The sequence below is a fragment of the Eptatretus burgeri genome, chromosome 4, assembly GCF_056783735.1.
Source record: "Eptatretus burgeri isolate ZD-2024b chromosome 4, Ebu_testis_v1, whole genome shotgun sequence".
NCBI lineage: Eukaryota > Metazoa > Chordata > Myxini > Myxiniformes > Myxinidae > Eptatretus > Eptatretus burgeri.
Window position 1 is genome coordinate 33,796,848 of NC_140964.1, and position 27,643 is coordinate 33,824,490.

Genomic DNA, 27,643 nt, shown 5'->3' on the forward strand with positions numbered 1-27,643 from the left:
TTGTGGTGAGGTCGAAAGGCCAACCCGTGACTGGCTCCGGGCGATAGTTCCTGGAGGGTCACGACTGAATTGTCCGTCCGGTGGGCGACGTGCCGCGATTCGAGTTACGTGGCCGTCTGCACGCCGGCGGGTGCGAATTCGCAACAATATATATATATATATATATATATATATATATGTATATATATGTATATATGTATATGTATATAAATATATATATATATATATATATATATATATATATATATATATATATATATATATATATATATATATATATATATATATATATATATATATATATGTATATATATATATATATATATATATATATATATATATATATATATATATATATATATATATATATGTATGGATATATAAATATGTGTTTTAAAGATATATATGTGTGTATATATTATGTATATGTAAATATTTATGTGTATATATATATATATATATATATATATATATATATATATATATATATATATGTGTAAATATATCTTCTTCTTCTTCTTCTTCTTCTTCTTCTTTCGGCTGCTCCCTTTTGGGGGTCGCCACAGCGGATCATCCGTACGATCCGCATAGTGAATTGGCACATGTTTTACGCTGGATGCCCTTGCTGACGCAACCCTGGTCGCCTCTTACGACACAGGGATATGGTACACCTATTTTATCCGGGGTATACACCAGCCCAGTGCACTGATACTCATTTCGCCGACCTCGGAAGGATGACAGGCTGAGTCAACCCCTGGTGTATTAATCCAGTGGCCCAACGGGGCTTGAACTCAGGACCTTTTGGATCCCAAGCCGCTGCCCGAACCACTCTGCCAACACCAGGCTCGTATGTGTATATATATATATATATATATATATATATATATATATATATATATATATATATATATATATATATATATATATATATATATATATATATATATATATATATATATATATATATATATATGTATATGTATGTATGAGGCACCACGAGGAGGAGTGATGTAAGGGCCACATCGGCCATTTTGGAGTTAATGCTATACAGCACTATTTTAACACTTCCCCTATCATCCGAGCCTATCACCATCATATCATTAAAAAATGTCGCTTACATCACTCCTCCTCGCCGGGCCTTATATATATATATATATATATATTGATATTTATATGTATTTAAATATATAGGAATGTATATATATTTATGTTTGTGTATATATATGTATGTGTGTATATATATATATATATATATATATATATATATATATATATATATTAATATTTTGGCACGCCCCTTTTTTTGTTCCACCATCAGATTTTTGTAACTGCATGAAATGAAACGAGCTTTGACATATATAGTAATGATATTATTGTCTTCCTTAAGAGGCCCCTCAAAATTCGTTTTGAAGATTATGGTAGTTAAACAGTTAAAAAAAAACTCCATTTGCAAAATGGGAGGAATTATTGCACAAAAAAGAAATAAAAATGTTTCCCATTTTTTAGAGGACCACTAAGATGAGTTCGGCTCTTAAAATCACGGTCCATTTGGGGAGAAAACAGTTGAGTTCATTCCTGACTATTTTTCACTTTCCATGTGCCGTAGTTTCTTCACAAAACCATTACTTTCTGACTAAGTACAAAGCATTTCTTTTTTTTTATACATGGTTGCCGTTTTGAATTTTTTATCGACCGATACCCGCTGCCCAGCCGGACCAACTGCCAACAAAGTATCGCCCGGTCAGTTACGGTTAAACCCAAAATCATGATCATCGTTTTCGTGTGGAGGTGAGTACTGACAGTGTACTTGGGTCTTTTCCGGGTGGGTGCGGGATTGAGCACGTGCACATAATCTCGGATCTCCACATAGTGGCGTACAGGCTTAAGTCGAACTTCTGTTTACAACTGTAGAAAATCACAGAACCATCCGATCGACATGCTGTTTACAGTTTCAGAATCAGCTAAATTCTACAACATATGAATATGTAGACGAAACTGATCTGGCCAGCTAAAATCTACAAGATATGAATATGTAGACGAAACTGATCCGGCCTTTTGGAACACTTTAAAGTTGGGTGCCCTGTAATTTTAATGCGCTCTCTATGGATCCTCCAAAACTCACGAATGGTACACGTTGTGTAGTCACTAAACTACGTGGTAATGTCATCGAAGTGGAGCTACTGCGGGACAGTCGAAGGGGAAAACCTGAATGATAATCAATGGATAAAAATAAAAAAATTAAAAAAACGTTTTTACAGCCATTTTTCCCTGCTGTGCAGGGGTTGGGCAATCAATGGATAAAAATGATACAATATATTGTTTAAAATACATTCATGCTATCTGTCTTTTACCATATGTTGCCAGTGATGCCTGTCGAAGATGGGCACCTTTACTAGTGTATATATATATATGTATATATATATATATATGTATATATATATATATATATATATATATATATATATATATATATATATATATATTGTTTCGGAAATGGCCCTTTGCAGCCCACTAAATATCGGATTAGCTCATATCCCCAATTAAATGCATGATTAGCTCGGTTGTTCGGTAAAATGGATGTTACATGTGTGTCGGGAGGTGTAGGATGCATGTATGATTGTTCGTACAGTGGTGGTGTGCCGAGGGCTTCTTCCTCTCCTCTCCGGACAATAGGCCCCACCCAGTCGGCTGAGGGGGAGTGGCCTGGAGCGGGAGGTGTAGCTGGGGTTCGGAGTTTGTCTGCTTCGTAAAGGGGGAGGAGCCATTGGCTCGCAGGCGAGCGAACAAAGACCTCGTGATATGGTTCAGTTTTTTTGGGGAAACAGTCGGTTTCCAGGCGTGCTCGGGTTTCGAGGCGAGAAGGAAAGGAAAAAGTGGTAAGAAACTGAGAAGTTGGAGGTGATTCTGCCGTGAAAGAAACGGCAGTCGGCTTTGAGAGGCAAGCGAGCGAACGGAGGAGGGACAGTGTTGAATCTGCCGGGAGAGAAGCTGAACCTGAGCGCGCCGATTTCTGCAATTTTTGGCAGTGGGAGAGGCGGCCTCCACGTCGAGTCGGCGATTGACTCTTATGAGGAGGTAATCGACATGTTCAGCCTGCGTCTGGCCACAGAGCCTCCGTCCTTACTCACCTCACGGCTCGACACGTTTGTCGATCCGCCTGCGGAGCCCGGCACCTCGAGTTGGCCTTGTCTGGTGAACGGGCCAGGCCTGGATTTGTATGCTGGACCTTAAGAGAAATCAGCTAAAACCCATCGTCGATCTAACGGTCTTGTGCCGTCGACATTGCGCGGGGCCGGAACGCGCTGAGGAGGGCGTGCGCACGCGGTACCTTGAGAAGAAAGAGTACGGCGCCGCCATCTTGCCACGCAGCGCGTTCGAGCTGGGGGCTCAAATCCGTGGACATCGGCTTGTTACGAGCGACATTCGTGCTTTTGACACTGTCCTCTCGTCCATGAAACATCACCAAGTACTCTGTCCTGTCTGCACGTTGTTTAAGGCATATCTCGGTAGGGACCCCCTCGAAACCTGTAATAAGTAGTTCCCTAGTTAAGAACGGGTTAAAGATTGTTAATAAAAACATTGTCGTGAATGTTTTGCTTGTGTTGTGTTCCCCGATGTTCCCCAATAAATCTGGTTGGTTCCGATGAAGTTACACCATTGAATTACTTCGTGTCATGCCAATAGATACGCGCGATTCGTAAAAAAACAACTGCTGACGGACTGTGATTGCCGACACAGCTCCAATCCTGACACCGCGGAAGCCATTAGCAATTGGTGTCCAGAGTGGATTGAGAATCCCTCCGTCGTGAATCGTTAACATTTTGCAGTCAGGAGCGGGATATTTGGACCTGTGGTGCCTTTCGCACCACGAACATTGGTTACAAGAGGCGCGAAAAAAAAAGAAAAAAAAAAAAACGACGCTCGCAAACTTGATTTTATTTTGCGTGGATCGGGTGAAAAACTTGGAAATTATAAAGAAAATGGAGTCGCAAAATGGCGGCGCGGCTCCATCTCGGCACGACACGAAACGAGTGAGCTAATTATAGCGCAACAAACGGCACAACACGAGGCGGAGGCTCCCAGCCACCGGTTCAGACCACGTGGTCACGGCATGCACCATGGCAGGCGTGGCAAGACGACAAAGCGTCCATTGGCGAGCTTCATAAACGATTGTCGGATGCCTTGGAGCAGTGGAGGTGTGGTGATGACTATATAAAGGAATTGCAAATTGAATTGGATGAAGCACAACGGCACGCAGACGTGGTTCATGAGGATTATGTGCACAGGGAGTCACAACAATTGGCCGATGCGCAAGAACGAATTCGGGGGATGGAAGAGGACTTAGCCAACACAGTCGAGGAACTACATGGAGAAACGATGAAAGCAGATTGGTTGCGTGGGTTTGTGGTACGTGAGTTGAGCAAACTGAACTCTCAGGAGAGGAAGAACTTGGAGGAAGAATGGGGGAAAAAAAGCTAGAAAAGGAAAAATGTGAACACGATTTGGAACGGAACCAACTGAAGGAAGGGTTTACCCGAAGGTTGGAACATGAGAGGAGCGAACTGAACAAAAGAATAGAGGAGGAGCAAATTAGTAATTCTCGGGATAGGAAGAGCTTGGAGGAAGAATGGAAAACAAAGCTGGAAAAGGAAAAACGGGAATTGGAGCTACTAAGGAAGAGGTAAGATCAGGCAATCAGATAAGGGAGAGCCTGGAACAGGAGATAAAAAGAGGAGAGAAATATCTGGAGCAATTGAGGGAAGAATTGTTGGAAAAGTCAGCACAGTTTCGGAAATCGCAGTGCAGGGGGAATGAACTGGCGAGTGAACTATAAATTAGCAAGGGACACGGTAAGAGAATGGACGAATGGAGAAAGCAAGAATGCAAAAGAGGTGAGGAGATGAGAGAGGAATTATGGAAAAAAAAATTCAGAGATACAGAAACACCAAAACAAAGAGACGGAATTACAAAACGAGCTGAGGATGTTAAGAGAGGAAAGAAAGAGAACGGTAAATGAAAGGTTAAGGAACCACACCGTGCAGATCGAACAGTTAGAAGCTAAAGCAAGATTGGAGTATGTGGAGATGAGCAATAAATTCGGGGAAAAAGCTTCTGAGTTTCAGAAACACCAAAGCAAAGAGAGCAAATTACAAAACGAACTGAGGATGTTAAGGGAGGGAAGAAAGAGAACGGAGAATGAAACGTTAAGGAACCACACTGTGCAGATCGAACAGCGAGAAGCCAAAGCAAGATTAAAGAATGAGATGCAAGAAAGAGTGAAAGAACAACGAATGAAGCAGGAAGGGAGATCAACCAATTGAGGGAAACTATGAGATTGGAGAAGGAAGAACAAGAGAGACAGTGGGATAAGAAACAAAAAAGAACAAGGAATGAAACAGGAACAGGAAATCAACAAATTGAAGGAAGCGACGAGATTGGAGAATGAGAACAAGAGAGACAGTGGGATTGAAAACAAAAAGAAAATGAATTTGAGGTTGAGCAGCTAAAGGAGAGAGAAAGGTTGGAGTCCACGGAGATGGAAAACCTCCGGAAAGATAACGAACAACTAAAAAGGCTCAGAGAGGAAGAACGACTCAAATGGAAAAGAAAATGGAGCCAGGAAGTATGACAGCACAAAAATATGGGATGTGTGACATCACCACAGGGAGTAATGTGAGTGGTGCGGAACTTGATTGACATCACTCGTCGGATGACACCTCACTTCGAGCAAATCCTGGTGATGGAGACATTGAGGGAGCATACGGGGTTGTTGACGAATGAAACACATTTTGAGCAGGTCCAGCATGTGGAGCTGACAGCCCCGGAGGAGTGTGGTGAATCGGTGATGAGCAACCTGCTGGAGAGAAGCGACCGGACCGAGGTGACTCTGAAACGAAACAGGTACGTGGGTACATGCATACATGGTGCGGACGATGAGCTTAGGGTAGAAATTGAATTTTATGTTAATGAAGAGACTCTGTCTGATGGGGTGCACGTATGCGTGACCCCTGAATGTGTGTGGGGAATGCCTGTGAATGAATGCTGTGAGCCCACAGTCCAGATTACAGCATCGGTATGTGCTGCCGAGGCCAAAACATGTGTGGGTACTCACTTGGCGGTCGAGAATGTAGCCCTGGAGTGCGAGGCAGTTCGTCAGTATACAGGCACGGTTGAATGTGTGGAGGGTCAACACATAACCTTGGAATGTGTGCAGCCTGCAGTGTGTTGGAGTCCTGAGCGTGAAATGAGTGGTGACATGGGAAATAGGTTTGAGGTGCAAGGGGAAATAGAAATGCCACCAGGACAGAACTTGAGCCAGGGGACGGAAACCATCATGAACAGCTCCGCATGGGTTCTTGATGAGTTGGAGGTGCTGCATCCAGGAGCAGGATTTAGAAATTGGATTTTAATTTCTCGATCAGCCTCACAGGAACTTTGGAGTGGAGTGCAGATGAGTAGCGGGTAGCACTGGCGTGTGTCACTTGGTTTTCGAACCTTTCTGAGCACACGAGGGGTTGGCTAGCTGAATGGGGTTTATCTGTCTTCAGGGAGTTATGGAGAAGAGGGGGAGGCCATTCCACCGATTGGGGTTTACCTGATTTCCGTGAACCCTGATGAAGAGGGGGAGCCCATTCCACTGATTGGGGTTTACCTGATTTCCGTGAACCCTGGAGAAGAGGGGGAGGCCATTCCACCGATTGGGGTTTACCTGATTTCCGTGAACCCTGGAGAAGAGGGGGAGGCCATTCCACTGATTGGGGTTTACCTGATTTCCGTGAACCCTGGAGAAGAGGGGGAGGCCATTCCACCGATTGGGGTTTGCCTGACTTCCGCGAACCCTGGAGAAAAGGAGGGGGTACACCACAACCCCAATTGAGACGTGACCCCTTTGAGCCGTGGCGGAAAGGCGGCGGGGTCATGTAATGGGAAATGAGGGATTCGTTCCCTCACTCTCCTTCCAATGAGCCAAAGAAGCAGGCCATATGGGATTGTGAAAATCTTGATTGAGAGTTGTACCGAAAGTGATTGCAAATGGAGAGATGACAGAAGGCATAAGAGTGGCACGAGTGGATTTGGGTGATTATTGGAAAAAAAAGTGGTGGAGACATCACAGGCAGAGTGTTAAACACACCTGAAACAAGGGGATGACAAAGAGTGGCTTGTTTGAGGGAGGATTGAACTGCCTGGTTAGAACCATGCAGAGATTCATGAGGCTGGTGAAGAGATTTTGATGTCTTGTTTAAATTGTTGGAAATAAATGATTCGGGCAGTCTGGAGGAGGCCAACGGACGACAAACGTAGAGACAAATTTATTGGGGTTTGATGAAAGTGTACCAGTTAAATTTGATGACCAAGTGGGATCCAAGGGACTGGTGTGTTGTTGTTTTCACATAAACGTGAAAGGTGTTGGATGGTGTTGAGGACTGGGTGTGTGGCACTGTGGAATGAATGACTAAAGAGTTTGGGTGAATGGCGTGATTGTGCAAATGAGGAGAGTGAGTGCGAACAATGTACCCTGTCGGTAGGAGTCTCCTAACCAAGTTTGTCTAGGTTTGGGGCACTTGAAGGATTTGACATGGATTATGGCTGCTGTTCCATTGTGCAGGCAGACTGCGAGGGGTAGGTGCAGGCCAAGGTATGGGGATACTGGCTGGTAGTGTGACATGGTATTGGAAGTTGGTGAGTCAGGAAATAGGGCAGCAGGGCTTTGGGGGTTCCTGGCAGGTGAAGGCTGTCAGAGGTGCCAGGAAAGCACCGTAGGGTTCAGTGCCAGGAGAGCATGGTTCGTTCAATGCCAGGAGAGCACGGTAGGTTTTAGTGCCAGGAGAGCACAGTGTAGGTGCGATGAGAGCACAGTGTGGGTGCTATGAGAGCACAGTGTGGGTGCTAGGAGGGCGCAGTATGGGGGCTAGAGAGAGCCCCCCCTTAGTTGGGAGCGCCAGAACCATGCTTAGGTGAACCCCGAGGTCGCTGGGTGTCCTCCACCCCCTATTGGAAGCAGGCAGAGAGGCCGAGTAGTAGTCACACTCCCCAGCCAGCGAGTTATGCCTGGTACCACCAAATGGAAAAAGACAAATAAGGGCCTTGCCAGGTTTAATAGAATGGAACAGTGTGCCAGGTCGGGAAAAATGGGTCATTAGGATCATTCTAGCAATAGCAGGGTTTATTGCATTGTCTGGAGCTTAAAGTAAATGGTTATGTTCGATGTACTCTCCTCCGCACCATTCATGTGTGACACCTGGTATGAGTAGTGTTGATGGGAGAATTTGTTAACCAGGACCAGGCTAGGTCACCCTCTCCAAATGCCAGAGAGGCCACCAGTATGTCATGAGCTCACATCCACGAAGATACCAGTTGAGTAAGAAACACACCATCCTGTCTGCTAATAAAAAAGGGAGAAAGGAAGAAAAAAAAAAAAAAAAACAACCAAAACAAGTCAGGCAAGGAAGGTTATGAGTGCACTCCATCTCACCTGGTGTAAGGTCATCACACCCATTTGCGTCCTCAAGAATGCCTCCGAAATGTATTTGTTTACCATCAATATCACCGTGCCACCATTGCTGTGTCACCTGCTGTTCAATGCAAGGCTTGTTGCCTGCTGCTGCTTGCGAGTCGGCCATATGGGCCGAAGCATTTTTGTGGGTCATTGAGGCCAAAATGCTTTTGTGGGCCATTGCGGCCAAAGATTCATGCCATTTTGTGGGCTCAGTGGGCCGAAGAACTCTTTGTGAGATTAGGCCACTGAGCCGACTGAACTCACCTGGTGAGAGGCCAATAAGGCCACGAAGTGAGGAAACACTCAGGGGTGAATGGACAATACTGCCGGGAGGGGGCATGAAGGAGCGAACACGTGAAAGAACTTTGAACCTTTGAATGTTGTGCTCCTCTGCAAATATTGGTGTAAAAAGTAAAATTGAATGCCCTCCCATTCAAATCCATAATCAGAATGTTAAGTAGTGTGCATAGAGTGTGAATTTGTTTGTTAGATTTGTGACCCGACACACAAGGATAGGGACATGCCAATCTTACTGTGACACTTTGGTTTTTGGCGTTAAGTGCTTCCCATGTTGTGGGTTGGAGTAAATGGGAGATCTGTGCTGTACGTTAGACAGGGCCATTGCCGTGGGCTGCCCAAGATAGAGGCTCGGGAGAGCCTCGTGAGAAAGGTGGGGGTAGTGTTACGGAAATGGCGCTTACTGAACTACTGAATATAGGATTAGCTCAGATTCCCCATTAAATGCAGGATTAGCTCGGTTGTTCGGTAAAATGGACGTTACATGTGTGTCAGGAGGTGTAGGATGCATGTTTTATTGTTTGTACAGTGGTGGTGTGCCGAGGGTTTCTTCTTCCTTCCCCTCTCCGGACAATAGGCCCCGCCCAGTCGGCTGAGGGGGAGTGGCCTGGAGAGGGAGGTGGAGCTGGGGGGAGGGGTTTGTCGGCTTCGTAAAGGGGGAGGAGCCAGTGGCTCACAGGCGAGCGAACGAAGACCTCATTAAATGGTTCAGTTTTTTTGGGGAAACAGTCAGTTTCGAGGTGTGCTCGAGTTTCGAGGCGAGAAGGAAATGAAAAAGTGATAAGAAACAGAGAGGCCGGAGGTGATTCTGCCATGAGAGAAACGGCAGTCGGCTTTGAGAGGCAAGCGAGCGAATGAAGGAGGGACAGTGTGGAATCTGCCGGGAGAGAAGCTGAACCTGAGCGTGCCGATTTCTGCCATTTTTGGCAGTAAGAGAGGCTGCCTGCATGTCGAGTCTGCCTTTTTGGCCGTGGAACAGGCGGCCTGCACGTCAAGTCGGCGATCGACTCTTATGAGGAGGTAATCGACAGGTTCAACCTGTGTCTGGCCACGGAGCCTCCGTCCTTACTCACCTCACGGCTCGACGCGTTTGTCGATCCGCCTGCGGAGCCCGGCACCTCGAGTTGGCCTTGTCTGGTGAACGGGCCAGGCCTGGATTTGTATGCTGGACCTTGAGAGAAATCGGCTGAAACCCATCGTCGATCTAACGGTCTTGTGCCGTCAACATTGCGCGGGGCCAGAACGCGCTGAGGAGGGCGTGCGCACGCGGTGCCTTGAGAAGAAAGAGTGCTGCGCACCATTTTGCCACATGACACGTTCGAGCTGGGGGCTCGAATCCGTGGACATCGGCTTGTTACGAGCGACATTCGTGCTTTTCACACTTTCCTCTCGTCCATGAAACATCACCAAGTACTCTGTCCTGTCTGCACGTTGTTTAAGGCATATCTCGGTAGAGACCCCCTCGAAACCTGTAATCCTTAGTTCCCTTGTTAAGAACGGGTTAAAGATTGTTCATAAATACATTGTAGTGAATGTTTTGCTTGTGTTGTGTTCCCCAATGTTCCCCAATAAATCTGGATTGTTCGTATGAAGTTGCCGCTATCGATTAATTCTTGTTGCTTTGAGGAACGATCCGTTTGATTGGCATATAAAACCAAAATGGTTACAGACTGGCAGAAAACGCTCGGCATCTGACAAAACCAGTCTGTAAACGGGGTTCTATTTTCCCAACTGGTAAGGTCCAGGATTACGTTGGTATCGTGATTGAAGACGCGTGAACCGAGGCCTGTGCTGAACCAGCCGGCGTTATAAACCCCGGAGACGGCGGTGGTGAGGGTGGTGCCAAGAGTCGCGTGAGAATCCCACCACCCCGGATCTGCAACAATATATATGTATATATATGTTTGTATGTGTATATATATATATATATATATATATATATATATATATGTATATGTGTATATACATATATATATATATATATATATATATATATATGTATATGTGTATATACATATATGTATATATAGATATATGTATGTATGTATGTATGTATGTATGTATATATATATATATATATATATATTGTTGTGGTTACCAAATTCGCAAACCACCATTCAGGTCCCTTAGGTGAGGTATCTCGGTAAGTGCATGTGTAGTTAGGCCCAAACCCGTTGTCTAGTGGGAATACATGTCATATATGCGTGCTGCGACTCTTCAGGATAGCCGTTTTTCTTTTGCTATCTTTATTTTGGACCAACCGCCATGATTACCACCACAACCACAACATCAACCACCAACCACAACGCCGCTTCACCACAACCGCCACGACCTTCACGTCACACCTCGCAACCGTAGCATCGCCACCGTTCTTGCCCCGCTGTGGGTACCGGTGTTGGACTCGTGCAGGGCGCGCGTCGAACAGCGTGTACAAAATCACGGATTTTGTGCTTCAAAAACGGATCAAAAACGACACACGCCCACTTTTTGCCGTCAAATAGGTGAGCGAGGGGCGAATTGGCCCCGCCCCCAGGGCGATCGATATATGCAAATTTATGGATCAAAAAGCCTTCACGCCCACTTTTTCTCGGGCCAATGGGGAGCGAGGTGAAAGGTCAAAGGCGAAGCTACGGGGGGATAAAAGGACCGTGTTCGTCAGTCAGAAGAGAAGAGCAGAGTCAGGAGAGTCCAGAGGAGGAGAAGAAGTGAGAAGGGAGTCGAGAGGCGGAGAGTAGGAGAGTAGGAGAGTCGGAAACAGAGAGTCAAGACTTCGCGGGCGGTGGAGTTGGCAAGAAGGAGCTGGTCGTCGTGTGCGTTGGAGTCGGAACGGAGGGGACGGAGCTGTGGAAAGGCAGCGACACCAGACGAGGGGGTGCTCGCGTCGGGAGCTGCACCCCAGGGAGGCCGACAGCGCAACCTGGCCGAGGTGGAGACGCTCGTCGCGGGATAATAAAAATCCTCTATACCCCGAGCATCAGCAACCCCCTCCTGTTTCCCCCCGCGCTGAGATAGTGCGACCAAGGGGGCCCCTTTCCCACCCCCTACCAGACACTGTCCGCGAGGCCCGCGGAGTTGAGGCGCCATCGCCGCTCCGCGTCTCATCACCAGACGGGTAGGCCGACCCGGTCTCGGCCTCAGGCCCGCCTCATCCTTGAGGGTATTTTTTTTTCCTTGGTTTTGGGTATGTGTTGTCGGCGCCGTCTGTGAAGTAGAATTGTATAAGTGTTGCCGAGTGCTCGGTAGTCGGTATTAGCTCTGCATTGTGTCTTCTCTTTTATATTTGCTTTTTGTGTAAATTGCATTGTGTCTTTTCTGTGTGCTTTTGGTGGAATTGAATGTGTGCTTTCCGTTCGTCGCGAATAAATGTGCTTCGTGTTGAACTGTTTCCCGCTTCGCTTCGTCTTTTCCTCCATTGAATCCTCATCTTGCTTCACGTAAAGGGTTGGTAGTGGGCTGAATACGCCCGATAATTAATCGAACCGTCGAGGTCGACGATAACACCGCTCGGTTATCCCGATAGTACGGAACGGGTCGCTTAAGTGGCCCGTGTCCGAAGTCGACCTGCGGCGAGGTGCGATCGCCCGGTCTACCCTCCGCGTGGGTACTTAGGTAGGTCGAATTTGGCGAGCAACCCTATCCCACGCGGGGGCTGATTGGCTCGATCGCGGTGAGACCGAAAGGTCCACCCGTGACTGGTTCCCGGCGTTAGTCCGAGAGGGTCACGACTGGATTGTCCGTCCGGTGGGCGACGTGCCGCGATTCGAGTTACGTGGCCGTCAGCACGCCGGCGGGCGCGAATACCGCAACAATATATATATATATATATGTATATATATATATATATATATATATATATATATATATATATATATATATATATGTATATATATGTATATATATGTATATGTATATATATGTATATATATATGTATGTATATATATATATATATATATATATATATATATATATATATATATATATATATATATATATATATATATATATATGTATGTATGTATGTATATATATATATATATATATATATATATATATATATATATATGTATGTATGTATGTATATATATATATATATATATATATATATATATATATATATATATATATATATATATATATATATATATGTATATATATATATATATATATATATATATATATATATATATATATACATATATACTGTGTATGTGTATATATATGTATATATATATGTATATATATATATGTATATATATATATATATATATATATATATATATATATATATATATATATATATATATATATATAGTCTGGTGTTGGCGTAGTGGTTAGGGTAGTGGCTTGGGATCCAAAAGGTCCTGAGTTCAAGCCCCGTTGGCCGCTTGAATTAATACACACCAGGAAGTTGACTCAGCCTGTCATCCTTCTGTGGTCGGCGAAGTGAGTACTAGTGTACTGGGCCCGGTGTATGCCCCGGTTAGAATAGGTGTACCATATCCCTGTGTCGTAAGAGGCGACCAGGGTTGCATCAGGAAGGGCATCCGGCATAAAAACTAAGCCAAATCACTTTGCGGATCATACGGATGATCCTCTGTGGCGACCATTAATGGGAGCAGCCGAAAGAAGATATATATATATATATATATATATATATATATATATATATATATATATATATATATATATATATATATATATATATATATATATATATATATATATATATATATATACATGTATAATATGTCGGATTTTTCTTTAATTCAATGAACAAACTTTGGTACATCACGGGGTATGAAGGTTGTGGTCAAGTTTCATCAAAATTGGATGTGTTTCAGAGGAGAAAGCAAATACATATTTTGGGGGGCAACTGGCACGTAGAATACCTTCGACCCCAATGTTTTTAAGGTTGTGAATAAACTTTAGTACATCACACTTGTTGAAGGCGGTAGTCAAGTTTATCGGAATTGTGTGTGTCATTTCTGAGAAGAAAGCAAATACCTCTTTTTGGGGGTGGGGGGGCAACTCTCCCCCCCCCCTCACCTCCCGTCGGCACCGTTAAATGCTGATTTATTTATTTTTGTCATGGTGGAAACAATCTTTGGTACATTATGGGTCATGAAGGTTGTGGTGAAGTTTCGTTGGAATTGTGTGTGCGGTCTCTGAGAATATAGCAAATACCTCTTTTGGGCGCAACCACCCATAGACCTCCCGTAAGGCTCTGTCACACCTTGACGATTTAGCCAGCGTATGCCTGACATGTGAAAAATTTGGCTAAAACGCTGGCACACGTCGAATACTTTATGGGTAAGTTTGTATACGTTAAGAGCACGCTGGCATACGTCGTAGTACGCTGGCATACTTCGTAGTATGCCGAGCTGTTAGACAAATTTTCCATGCTTGCAATATTTTGACGTATGCCAGCGTATGACTCACACATTCCGCATAATGTTGGCCATAAGTTGTAGGCACGTTACGCGATCGTTGACACACTTCGACACACGTTACTTGTAAGTTACTCATAAGTCAGAACACGTCGAGGTAATGTTTAACGTACCCAAAACTTATTTCTAACCTGTGAGTAACGTGTTGTAGGCACGTTACGCGATCGTTGACACACGTCGACACGCGTTACTTGTTAAGTTACTCATAAGTCGAAACACGTCAAGGTCATGGTTAGCGTCAGTGTTCCAGACTCCTTGTTTTTTTTTTTTTTTTTTTTTTTTTTTCCTTCGGTATGACGGTGATGTTGACACTTCCATTTCTAGTGCAGTTATCATATAATATAATTAATAGGATGCCGCTCAACGGTTTAAATCATCACTGCACTAGAAATCGAAGTGTCAACATCACCGTCATGCCGAAGAAAAGAAAAAAAACAGGGAGTCTGGAACACTGACGCTAACCATTACCTCGACGTGTTTCGACTTATTAGTAACTTACAAGTAACGTGTGTTGACGTGTGTTGACGTGTGCCAACGATCGCGTGACGTGCCTACAACTTATGGCCAGCATATGCGGAACGTGTGTCATACGTCGAGAAATTTTCAACATGCTGAAAATTTCTCGACGTACTCGGCGTATGACGACGTATGCCAGCGTACTACGATGTATGCCAGCGTGCTCTTAACGTGTACAAAACTTACCTATAACGTATTCGACGTATGCCAGCATACTATGACATGCCAGCGTACTACGGTGTATGCCAGCGTGCTCTTAACGTATACAAAACTTCCCCATAACGTGTTCGACGTACTCGGCGTACTACGACATATTCCAGCGTGCTTCAGCATGCTTCAGCGTGCTCTTAGCATATACAAAACTTACCCATAACATATTCGACGTGTGCCAGCTTGGTTCGGCAAATTTTTCATACGTCGGCATACGCTGGCTAAAACGTCAGGGTGTGACAGCGGACCTCACACTTCGATGTCTAGTGCGGTTATGATTTGAATCGTCGAGCTGCAGCCTATGAATAGCCTACGCCACGTGATCGACGGCGATACGCTGCCGCGTGCTATGCATAAGTTACACAATCGTTGGGCATAGGTTGTGAACGCCGACAACACGCTAAGCATTCGTTGGTATAAGTTATCTATATGTGATTGAAACGTTCTGTGTACGTTACTAATACGTTATGCATATGTCCAACACGTTATTATATGACCAAAACTTAAAAAAAAACATCAATAGTTCAGCGTACGCCACCGTTTTACATACATTTTGATATCTTGCCATCCGCTGGCTAAAACGTCAAGGTGTGACAGCCCCTTTAGACCTGGAAGTTTTGTAATGGCCTGAACAAAGTTTGGTATGTTATGGTGAACTTTCATTGGAATTGTGTCTGTAGTTTCCGAGAAGAAAGCGAATACCTATTTTGGGGGCAAACCTTCCCCCACCCCCATATATCTCTTTCGACCTCAAATTTTTTTAATGGCATGAACAAACTGTGGTACATCACTGGTGATGAAGGTTGTGGTCAAGTTTCATCGAAATTGTATGTGTTGTTTCGGAGAAGAAAGCAAATACATATTTTCGGTGGCAATCCCCCGAACACCCTCTTGGAGCCCGATTTTTCAAATGTCATGAACATTTGATACACCATGGGTGATGAATATTGTCATCAAGTTTCATCGGAATTGTGCGTGTCGTTTCTGAGAAGAAAGCAAATATCTCTTTGTGGTGGGGGGGGGGGCAACACCGTTGTAAACTCTCTCCATAGACCCCTTCAGACCCTGACTTTTATTTATTTTTTAATGCTATGAACAAACTTTGGTACATCATGGTTGATGAAGCTTGTGGTCAAGTTTCATGAGAATTGCATGAGTAGTTTCTGAGAGGAAAGCAAATACCTATTTGGGGGCGGGGGGGGTCAACCCCTCTAGACCCATTTCGGACTCGATTTCGTTAATGCAATGAACAAACTTTTGTGCATACATGGTGGTGAACATTGTAGTTTTGTTTCATTAAAATCGTATGTGTAGTTCCAGAGAAGAAGTTGAAAGTATTTGTGGACGGACGGACGGACGGACGACACCATCCCATAAGCTCCCCGGCTCTACGTTCCATGCGAGCTAAAAAAACGAGCATTGTCTGTCCGCCTCAACCTTCTTGAAAATTGAGCCTCTTCTCTTAATGAGATGTATCTTACACTATCCTGCTTCGGGCATTTTAGCTTCTCAGGCTGGATGATTATGGGTGCCCGGCAAAGTGTAGTCTCATCAAAAGGGAAACCCAGCAGTTGCTCAATTAAATGACATGTGGTAAATGACAACGACCTGTGTAACTTTTGGTTCTGGGGTTCTGGGAGGTGGGGGGCTTCAACTGTTTTCTTCATGATAGGAAATGAGACCTATTACTTTATATATGTTGCAAACACAGATGTATCTTCAGGAGTACAAAGATCTGTAGAGTTGGACTGTGGATTGTTGAAAGTGTTCTGCAGTTAGATGACATTCAAGTCATACCTTGTTGAACAAATGAAAAGATGAAAGTTTACTGACAATTCCATGAGCTTAGGTGAGATTTCCTGTAACGTTTCCACTGAGCAAGCTTGTCGAGGTCGTGAAAAGGGCTCGTTTTCTTCTGAAGGTCTGTTTTAATGTGGTCGAATGGTTTGCAGCTATATAATTGATTACACTGACCCTAAATGCATGGAAAAATGTATTACTGTAAAAAAAAAGATTTATTGTAAAACATTTCTGGAGGATATGGGGAGGAGAGGAGGAAATTGCAGATTGTAATCTACAACAGAGCTGTTGGATCCATCCTTTTGCCTTTAAAACCAGTGGTGATCAAACATCCCAAATTAATGGGGGAATTATTTATTTATTTTGCCAATCGGCCCAAAATAAGAATGAAGGAAGAGGAATAAAATTATGTACAGCAGAGTACCTTCCCTTTCAAGGAACGACAAGGATAGGAGCCAGCTGCCACTAGGGGAGCCCGTCTAGTTATTTCAATAAGTCCAGAAATCACGTCGCACACGAGCGTCTTGACCCCCACCCACCAAAACGTCGGCAAAGAGACCAAGAGAGAGAGAGAGGGAGAGCTGGAGAGAGAGAGAGGACGACAGCACACGTCTGTTGAGTAACAGAAAACGCACGCTTTCTCGAGATTGGACACACCAAGATTTCCTTTTTGTACCATTTGGACAACTGTTCGACCAACCACGATGTCCACTAGCGAACCGGCGGCCAAGCTCCTGCTGCAGATGACACTCCAACGCATCTGATCCAATTGCTGGGATGCTCGGAGCCGCAGGCGGTCACCACGGTAAGCGCGCATTCGTTCGGTGTTCATTCGGCATGGCCCACGTAGACCGGTGTGTTTCTTCCACACATTGTGAGGTTTTATACTGATCGGGATGTCTCGGGGTAACTAAAAATCATCCATCGAGGAGATTGTTAGAATGGTGCTAATGACTCTTTGGGTTAACTGAGGAACGGGTGCATCACATCGAACAAGTCGTGCATTTTGAATGAAGATTGGGGAGAACCACAGACGCCACGCCAGGAGGAATTTATTGTCCCCAGCGAATCCGGCCATTTTTCTTCCGAACTCCTTTTTCCGCCTTGGGGGCTGGTCCTGTTGCGCTGAATCGGTTGGGTCGGTTTCACCCGGAACCTCGGAAACAGCAGTGTGCCCACGGGGTGCTGGCGGTCACCCTCTGCCTTGATGAGCTTCTACTCTCGAAGCGCCATCATTAAAGCAGCGCAGCCCGGCAGGTATGATGGTTGCGCAGCGTCCTTAACCCCTTACGTGCTGGATCAAAGGGTTTGCGGGACTTGAGAAGTGTCGTCGGTGCATTGATCCCTAAATGTCTGTCGACCATGATCATCTCTGTAAATTGAATCCACCATCCAGCAGATGATCCGTGCTTCTATTCCCTCATCCCGCTTCTTTTTTTGCGCTTCAATTGCTCATTCTTCTTTCTCTGTCTCCGATCTTCCTCGTCCATTCTCATAGTTAAATCATGTTTCGTCTTTCAAGCTCTTTCCTTATTCATCCTCCTGTATCTAGCCTCCATCCTGCTAATTCCTGATCCAACCTCCTCTTTTCCCTACCTGTTTCATTGCTGTCCCTGGCAGGTGTGAGTGATGCGCGGGGCCGGTTCGACTCCCATCCTGCTGCCTCATCCTCAGCAGGAACTGTGGCTGAAGCAAGCACCGTGCTCCGCTATCCGGGTGCCGCGAGCCTCTCCTGGGAAGCCGCGATCCAAGCTGCTCGATTAGCCAAGGCCATGAGTGCCGCACCGCCTGCCACGCCGCCTGTGCTGGGCATCTGGAGCGCGGTGGGCACTGAGCCCGTGGCCAGGAAGCGGCCTCCACCCGCCAAGTCCAAGAAACAGGGCCAAGTTGCAGTGGCCAATCGTCCTGCTCGTGCTCTTTTCTGCCTGTCGCTGCGGAATCCATTGCGGCGGGTGTGCATTGGAATCGTTGAATGGAAGTATCCGCTTCACCAGACTACCAAATACTCTTCATCCTTGTTTGCACACCCCAATCTTTCAGTCTCCAGTTTCATGCTCACCCCTTCCTCCACTGTTTATCTCAATCAAAACACCCCTTCCTCTCCTCAACCTTCCCCTTCACACCATGCAAACTTCACCCCCACCTGTATCTGCATTTCCACCACTCCATCATCCCCTGCCCCCACCAAAACAACAACTCACCTCCTCATACCTTTCAACCCTGCTCCTGTACCCTTAATCCTTAAAAGTCATTCCATGACCACCCCGACCTCCTGTGTCATAACTGATCCACAATTTTATTTCCCAGTCCCACTTCCTCCAGTCCACCCCATATTTTGTTCTTCAATGTCACTCTCACGTTTTCCTAAAATTCCAAATAATTAACCCCTAATTTCCCATGTGGAAGACAATCTTACGACCCCCACCCTCTCAAAGCCATCCGTGCCCGAGCGTTCAAGACAGACATGTTTGCCACATGAAGCGCGTCCGCTCGGTTTGATGAAGCGCACACGAGATTTCACGATTTACAGCCATGGGTCCACTGGACGGACGGTACGAGTGCGCCATGATTATTGCGAATGAGCCATAACGACCATACCAATGCAATTTGGAATGGCCATAATAACGTGAGAGCAACAGCAGGAGAAGGGTTGGGTTTTGAGTTAGGGTTACAGGATATATAGTCTAGTTGGAGAGCATGAATGGAAACTGAAGGGGAGAACATAACAGCATGCTTCACACAAAGCAAAAGTGGCAATACATAACAGAGGTTTATTTAACATTACAAAATATCAATCAATACATGTGATTTGGCCACATAATGCAAGTTTGATTGTAGTATTACATCATATCAGAAAGTCGGTATATGGCAGCTACTATTGCAGAATAATCTGGGATCAACTTTTCTTTGAGTATTCTTTAACCCAATACATCAGACCCTTCGACATCCTGATCCTCATGACCATCTTTGCCAACTGCCTGGCGCTTGCTCTGTACGTGCCCTTCCCAGAAGACGATTCGAACACCAACAATGCAAACCTGGTAGGTGTTGTCACGTTGCGGTGATTTTTAAGCGTTAAAGAAACACATGGTTTTTGACGCTTGATATTTTGTGTTGAAACAGGCCTTGCCTCATGAATTCTTTCAGCTATGGTAGCCCCATCATGGTTAATGAATAGAGCGTGGTTTGATGCAAAAAAGGTAATGCAGGTAACATCTCATTTTTGTACAATGAATGGCGCTGAATCGTCCATTCTTTCTCACACCATGATTACTACATTGATGATGCTTTTAACTGAACACTACAAGTTTTGAGATTGTTGCTATGGTTTTTGCTCATTGTTATCACCTTCGGGCTTCTGTGCGGGTCTGAGGTACATCCTGGGTGTGTGCAAGGCATTGCATTTTGAATTGTTTTGTGAATATTGTATGGCTTAAAACCCCAAAGGGAACGATTGTCGGTTCTATATCAATTATAAACTTTCCTACTTTTTCTAATTCTTCCATTGTCATGTCTTCATCCACCATTTAGAGGGAGACACTTTCCTGCCCCTTGTCTCTCCTTTCTCCCCCTTCCCCACTCCCTAAAACAACATATTTCCGACAAATGCCCTTTTGTCACTTTCGCTGGATAGCTCGGTGCTTAGAAATTGCAAATCCACAACTGGTCCTTGCTGAATTGAAAGATATCTCTTTAGAATTTAGATTATGAAACACAGTAACTCTTATAAGGAGGCATTCATGAAATTTACAAGATCAAATCATCGCTGTGGTTTTTGCCTTGTTATCCTTATTTGCAGAAACATGCTGTTAAAGCAACAAACCTCAATTGATTCCCCGGATTATTAAAGTTATTCCATTTAACAACCTGCTTCTATGATACCTTATTTTCGTTCAGGTTATGCTTCTTTTCCTGAGAAGGGAAAATTGATTCTTCATTAGTCTTTAGTGAGTTTATTAGGGAGATTAAAGGCAAGACAATTTTTGGATTGTTTAAATCCTTTACTATATCAGGATTATTGTTTATACTCGATAGATGATGTTAAGCCTGGTGTTGGCTTAGTGGTTAAGGTGGCTGCCTTTAGATCTCAGGGTCTCGTGCCATTAAATAACACCAGGTGGTTGGCTGAGGTTGGCAAAATGAGTACCAGCTTACTCAAAAGAGGGGGAACTGCATCAGTGGCTCAGATGTGCTCCCAGCAATGATGCAACCAACAGCCACATCCTGAATATGAAATATTTATATTCTAGTTGCTATTAAATATATTTTGGGCCATGAAGGGCATGATCATGCATTTATTTATTAATATCCATGAAGGAAAGTGAGGGGTATGGGGTGCTAAAGGGAGAGAATCTATTATTGAGAAAGGGTCGAAGAAAATACAATGAAGGATGGGGTTGGGGTAGTTTTGGAGGTTGTCCAACAGGATGATGAAGAGGTCATGCACTTAACTAGGATACGTTCAATACCAGACCCGACTATTATATATATATATATATACTGTCGGAGTGGTGCTTCACAGGCAGGACGTTGCATCACAAATTGTGATGTCCCTCGGATGCATATTAAGCCTGTTGTCCTGTCTGCCAGCATTAGTTAGCGGACATTATGAAGTTGAAGTTGATGTGGCGTCTTTTATGAAGTTGAGGCAAGTTATCACCGAAACCCTGGACAAGGAACAAATTCCAACCCAAATCGGTCTAATATCAAGCTAGCCACCTGGTGTGTGAAAGAGTCAGCCAATAACTTTCCCCAACTAACCACCGCATGAAGGTGAGAATAATTTGAACCATTAAAGAATAGGAGGTTGGGAGGCAGGGGGGGTTCATAAAGGGAAGAAGAGCAGTTACCTTGCCTAATTTGCATGTGTGTTAAATAGTTGGCCCTTACAATGATAAAAGTACCTTTTATTTTCATTTTCAAATGTAATAGCACAACAAAGTAAATGTGTAGTTCAAATCCTGCTGCTGCATGTCATCTTTTAACTCTGGGGACCGCTTGAGATTTTTACCCAGCAATGTCCAGCATGATCTGTGTGGAGAGTCACATGATGCAATCCAACATGGTTTGTTTAACAATTCTTGCCTTGAACGCATCATGCCCTGCTTGGACACTGCCTTTAAAAGAGATTCTGATTAAATGGCACCAACCTTGACTTGCGGGACAAGTAATCTTCGAAGTTTTTGGTTAGGCTGGCAGAAGGCAAGCCTGTGTTTGTCATGCTAACCTTGGCCATAGCTTCTACTGGCCTTGTCCAAAAGACATGCATTAATTAATAATCTACGGATCAGCATAAGGGATTCAATGTGAAGAAGCAAGCGAGTAATTGAATAGTGTGGCTTTTATTTTTGTAAATGGTAAAGAATCACCTTGAGTCTCTGTATTTAAAAAAATTTCAATTATTTTTCTTTGATCATAGATTGCACATAATGATGTTTTTGGAAAGAGGTTTGGCGATGATGTGATTGATCATAAATCATTTTTATCTAATTGTCCTTTTACAAACCATGTCTAGATTGGTGCAAATCCCAACAGGTTATGGTCTGCAGATTCATTCTGTTCTGTTCATGTTTAAAGCATTCTTGTTTTGTTTATCCTTTCAAAGTCCCCCGCATTGAGTTGCTATGTTTGTGTCATTATGTGCCATGTTTCGATTAAATATAGAACAAAAATTGGAACTTTTGATTCCCTCCCCCACCACCCCCAATCCTCTATTCTGTATGTCCTATCCATTCCCTTATGTGATTCACTTTTCTTTCATTCCCCTTTCACCCCATCCTTCCCTTTTCTCTCCTCTTCTCTCTTCCTTTTCTCAATCCACCCTCTCCCCCGTTACCCTTGTGTAAATGACCACTTTGATTTTTCTGTCAATTAAACATTCATACATTTTAATAATGTATCTGGTTGTGTGATTGCCTTTTGAGTAGCTCGAATATCTCAAATATGTTGTGAAATCCCACATCCTTGTCCATAATCTTTTTTTCCCCCATTTACCCTGCCCAACGCAACCCTCTTATTTTCAGGTTGCTGTGTTTCCACCCCTCCTCTCTTCACTCTCCTGATTAATGTGTCCAACTGCTGTCCTGCTGTCCCACTAGATTCATTCCCTCAGTCACCTCACTAGCTCTTCCATGAGCCTCGATTTTGTAAATTAAAATCCCAGTGCTATTATTTCTCTGTATTTAAGGTGTACGTATAAATGCTTGGGGGGAGTTTTGAAAACCTATCTGATTGTACATATATCAGTCTATACTAACATTCATTTCAGCACCCTTCTTTAAGCCCCTGTCACACCTTGACGATTTAGCCAGCGTATGGTAACGTATCAAAATTGATCTAAAACGCTGGCGTACGCTGAAATATTGATGTTTTTTTCAGTTTTGGGCGTATATTAACGAGTTGGACGTATGCATAACGTATTAGTAATGTACACAGAACGTTTCGAAAATTTATAGATAACTTATACCAATGAATGCTTCGTGTGTTGTCGGCGTTCACAACTTATGCCCAACGACAGTCTAACTTATGCATAGCGCACGGCAGAGTATCACCGACGATCACGTGGCATAGCCTATTAAAAGGCTGCAGCTCGACGATTCAAATCATAACTACACTAGAAATACGTGTGTCAACATCACCGTCATGCCGAAGAAAAAAGAAAAGAAAAAAAAAACATGGAGTCTGGAACTCTGACGGATTCCTCCTGTAAACCCCATTTTTATATACCAATTCCCCTAAACGCTGCCAATACGCCATTATACGATAGCTGTAAGTTAGAAACACGTTCAGTAAGTTCTGTGGTCGTCTGGAAGACGTCAAATACGTCTACATACATCAATATGCGTTGGAGATACGTTACATATAGGTTCAAAGCACGTTACTCATAGGTTAGAAATAAGTTTCGGGTATGCTAGACATTACCTCGACGTATTTCGACTTATGACTAACTTACAAGTAACGTGTGTCGACGTGTGTCAATGATCGCATAACGTGCCTACAACTTATGGCCAGCGTATGTGGAACGTGTGAGTCATACGCTGGCATACGTCGGAAAATTTTGAGCATGCAAAAAATTTGTCGACGAGCTCGGCGTACTACGACGTATGCCAGCGTGCTTCAGCGTGCTCTTAACGTATACAAAACTTACCCATAACGTATTCGACGTGTGCCAGCGTATTCGCCAAATTTTTCATACGTCGGCATACGCTGGCTAAAACGTCAAGGTGTGACAGCCCCTTTACCCCCGATCCCGTACTCGGTTGTGAAGTAAGAACGAAATTGGGTGGGAGTATGTTGAATATTTACTATTTTGCTAGAGGGTCATACACCGAACACACTGTTGACCAGACACCTCATCTTGTTAATGGTTGGTCTTTCAAGTGAATCTGAAACTGGAAAGTATCAGATTCAACACACCATTGGATGCCCAAAGCTCTTTCCAATGGCAGTGAATCGTGCATCACATCGAGATCTCAAATTCCCTTTACCTGATCTTGGGATGGAATGGCAGCCAAGACATCCTTTGAATTTGAGATGAACTTGTGCAGTCTCAGCACTCCATGTAAGCACATAGACTTGGTGTTATTGATAAGGTTGATGGCTTCACTGACAGAAGCAACTGATGTGGGGCCATCATCGACATAGAAGTTATGTCTGATGAAATTTGCAGCATCTAAACAAATTCAGCCTCATTGTCGCTGGCTGCCTGCTTTAAGCCAAAGTTCACAGAAGCCAGAGAGGACTTGGTGCCAAAAAGATTAACGTTCATCTGGTATTCATTTAGTTCATTTTCAGAGTCATCCAACCAAAGAAACCAGAGAAAGTCTCGTTGTTCTTTCTTGATCTTGAATTGGAAGAACATTTGCTCGATGTCACACATCAGTGCAATAGGCTGCTGGCGGAACCTGCAAAGGACTCCAACCAAGGCATTTCTTAGATTAGGACCCTGAAGCAAGTGGTCGTTGAGAGATTGTCCCTGGAATCGTGCACTACAGTTGAACACGACATAGATTTTACCTGGCTTCCTCACGTGATACACTCCATGGTGTGGAATATACCACAATGATCCATCAGTTTTATCTGTGGCTGATGGTAGTACCTTCTCAGTATGTCCATTTTGGATAATACTTTGCATATAGGCTGTATAATCCTGTTTGTACCGCTCGTCTTTATTGAAGCAATATAAAAAAATTATTTATTTATTTGTTTGCTTGTTTTTTTTAATTGTTTCAAACAATGGATCGCCATGGACTTGTTGTTAGGTAGCTTCGGATCAAATTCTCTGAATAGCAATGACATTTCTTAGTGCTGGTCTGAGAGATGAACACCTTTCTGTTCTATAGAAAGAAATATTTTGTCCTCCCAGGAAAGAGATGATTCCTCTCCTTGACTTTCATTGAAATCCATTTCCATCATTTGAGTGACATCATGAGGTTTGATAGCTTCTTTCACCTTGGTTCTTGAACAGAGTACGACCTCCATGTACTCACTTTCGCACGCCTTACCACATAATGGTAGCTCTGATAATGCTAATCTTGAGCGAATGCGATGACTCACTCCAATATCATCAGTGTCTAGAGCGCCTGGGTCCACAATTTCTACTATTCCCCAACCCAGATCCATCTTCTGACCATATGACTCATTGTTAGTGGGAGGAATTATGTCTCGAGGTGTTAAAACCCTGGCACAGTTATAACCAATAAGGAGACCAACTTCAGCATCTTGGAGTGGTATCACCTCGTCAGCAATTTTATGCAGGTATGGCCATTTCCTCGCAACTTCTGTTGTTGGTATATGAGACCTACGAGCTGGCATAATCTCGTGGAGTATGTCGTTGGAAGTGAGATCTGCAATGAGCTATTGTAGCCTCTAACCCGCAAGCTGTAAATCCTTTGACTTTGTACCAGATGGTCAGTCCCTGGGAGACATTGTAGATGGGATTTAATTCACCGAGGTACCCTTTAAGTTCAATGCAACAGAAGTATCTTCGAGTATGAAGGTGGTGTCAGATTGAGTGTCAAGTAACGCATCCACCAATCTTTCAACTTCTTGCTTATTACAGTGTGATAACCATACAGGAACCATCATTGAGCATTTACTGCTCTGACCTGTGTTGTTGTGTGACTCAATCCATTGTGAGCATTGAAATACTTGTCTCCAGACTTATCAGTGGTGTCTCTCTTGATACTACTTTCGGAATGGTGTTCTGTTGTGACGTGCTTATCTGTCTGCTGTCTCTATGAAGAGCAGTTGGGTGTCGTTCTTTGCACATTTTCCAGACCTTTCTATGGTGACACTTCTTGACTAAATTGTCCTTCATCAAGGCAGCCAAAACAAAGACATTTTTCTTTGACAGAGATCTTTCTGTCCAGTAAAGTTTGAGCTCAATACGATCTAGAGTCATCAATGTCATGCTCACCTTTCCAGAGAAAACACAACTTGCCATCACTTTCAACTTGTACATTTTCACAATTCCGTGTCACTTCAGTGGAGAGAGAGAGAGAGGTAGCAACAGCGACCTTTCTTGGGTTTCCGGTATTCCTGAATGTTCGGCTTTCCGGACTTCTGGTTTTACTTAATGATTTCACAGCCTGGAGTGAAGTCATTGGATCACAAGCTATTTCTGCTGATTTGGCGATAATCTTGACAAACATTGAGAAAGGTGGAAACTGTTTTTCTTCCTTCCAGTTTGAGATGATTCTTGCCCATCGCCAAGTTAACCACTGAGGAAGCTTTGTGAGCAATTTCCTATTTTCTCAGTTGTTGTTTTCGAACTTGAAGACTGTCGATTTTCTTCATGGCTGCTTCACACTGTCTCAAGAAATCAGCGTAGTTACGCAAAGCTGGGTCATCTCGTGATGCAATGAGACCAATTGTCTGGTTTCTTTCTGAATGTGTTGGCCACGAGAAACTCATCCCTGTAATGTCGTTCGAGTACCCTCTTTGCATCCTCAAATGCCTCAGCAGTATTGACCAGAAAGTAACCTTCAACAGCCTCCCTTTTGCAGCACCCCCTAGATATTTCTGGAGATACTAGATTATTTCTGAATGTGGGACTTTCAAAGTTTCAAAGTAAAGTTGCAAATGTCGCTTTGCAAGAAGGATAGGTAAAGGCGTTTCCTGTAAAAAAAAAAAAAAAAATTCAGGCTCAGGTTGGGGTATTCGTCCAAGGTTAACCTGATCAGCAAAGCATTTGGCTAAAGTAGACAACTCAGCATTGTTCATGGTATGATTCCATGACCAGTATTTTCAAGGCGTGGTTCATTTTCAGATTGTGGCACATCTTTGTGATTCTGAGGTCTGGCTCTGGTTCGTTTAAATGTTTCTCGGTCTGGTAGAATGACCTTTCTTAACTCTGGCTCTGCATATGAATTGCTGTTTTCACCATACGGATGATGATCCGAGTTTATAGAGTTCTGATCCTCTACAAAGTGGTTGCTGACATAATTTTCAATGAACCGTTCGTTCCTTGTCGATATCAGGCAGTGACGGTCTATGTCTTTGATCTGGGAGAGAATGCTCTTCATGTTCGAGTTCGCGAAGGACGTTTACTTTTGCCTGTGCCATGTCAAGCTCCTTCATAATTTGAAGCCTTTCGGGTTGTGCTTGATGTTCTGCTTGACCGCTTGCAAGTTCTGCTCTTTTCTTAGCTTCCGAGTCGAAATATTTTATTTTTGTCTTTAATGCAGCTGATTCAGCTGGAGCTTCGACTTTTGCAGATGCAGTTGATGCCTTTGAGGATCAAGAAGCATGAGATTTGGAGGAAGCTCGACTACCTTTAGAAACCCAGGAGTCCCTTTCTTCCATTATGTTGCGTATATGATCTGCAATCGATTTGGACAGATGGTAACCATCCTGTTCCACAGATTGATAGTA

The 27,643-nt window shown here is 43.9% G+C and overlaps 1 protein-coding gene across 6 annotated transcripts in view; it reads left to right on the top strand.

The window, feature by feature from the left end:
• The window catches only part of LOC147027773 (voltage-dependent L-type calcium channel subunit alpha-1D-like), a 518,308-nt gene that overhangs the window by 43,406 nt on the left and 447,259 nt on the right, over positions 1-27,643 (top strand). For 3 of the 6 annotated variants that reach the window (XM_085877381.1, XM_085877383.1, XM_085877382.1), the window contains exons 2-3: positions 18,389-18,746; positions 19,704-19,809. In XM_085877381.1, coding sequence (XP_085733507.1) covers positions 18,389-18,746; positions 19,704-19,809 — 464 coding nt within the window. Of the gene's footprint in view, positions 1-2,626; positions 3,467-9,426; positions 10,245-16,233; positions 17,574-18,388; positions 18,747-19,703; positions 19,810-27,643 lie in introns of those variants that run through there. The other 3 variants (XM_085877386.1, XM_085877384.1, XM_085877385.1) reach the window with 3 other exon arrangements.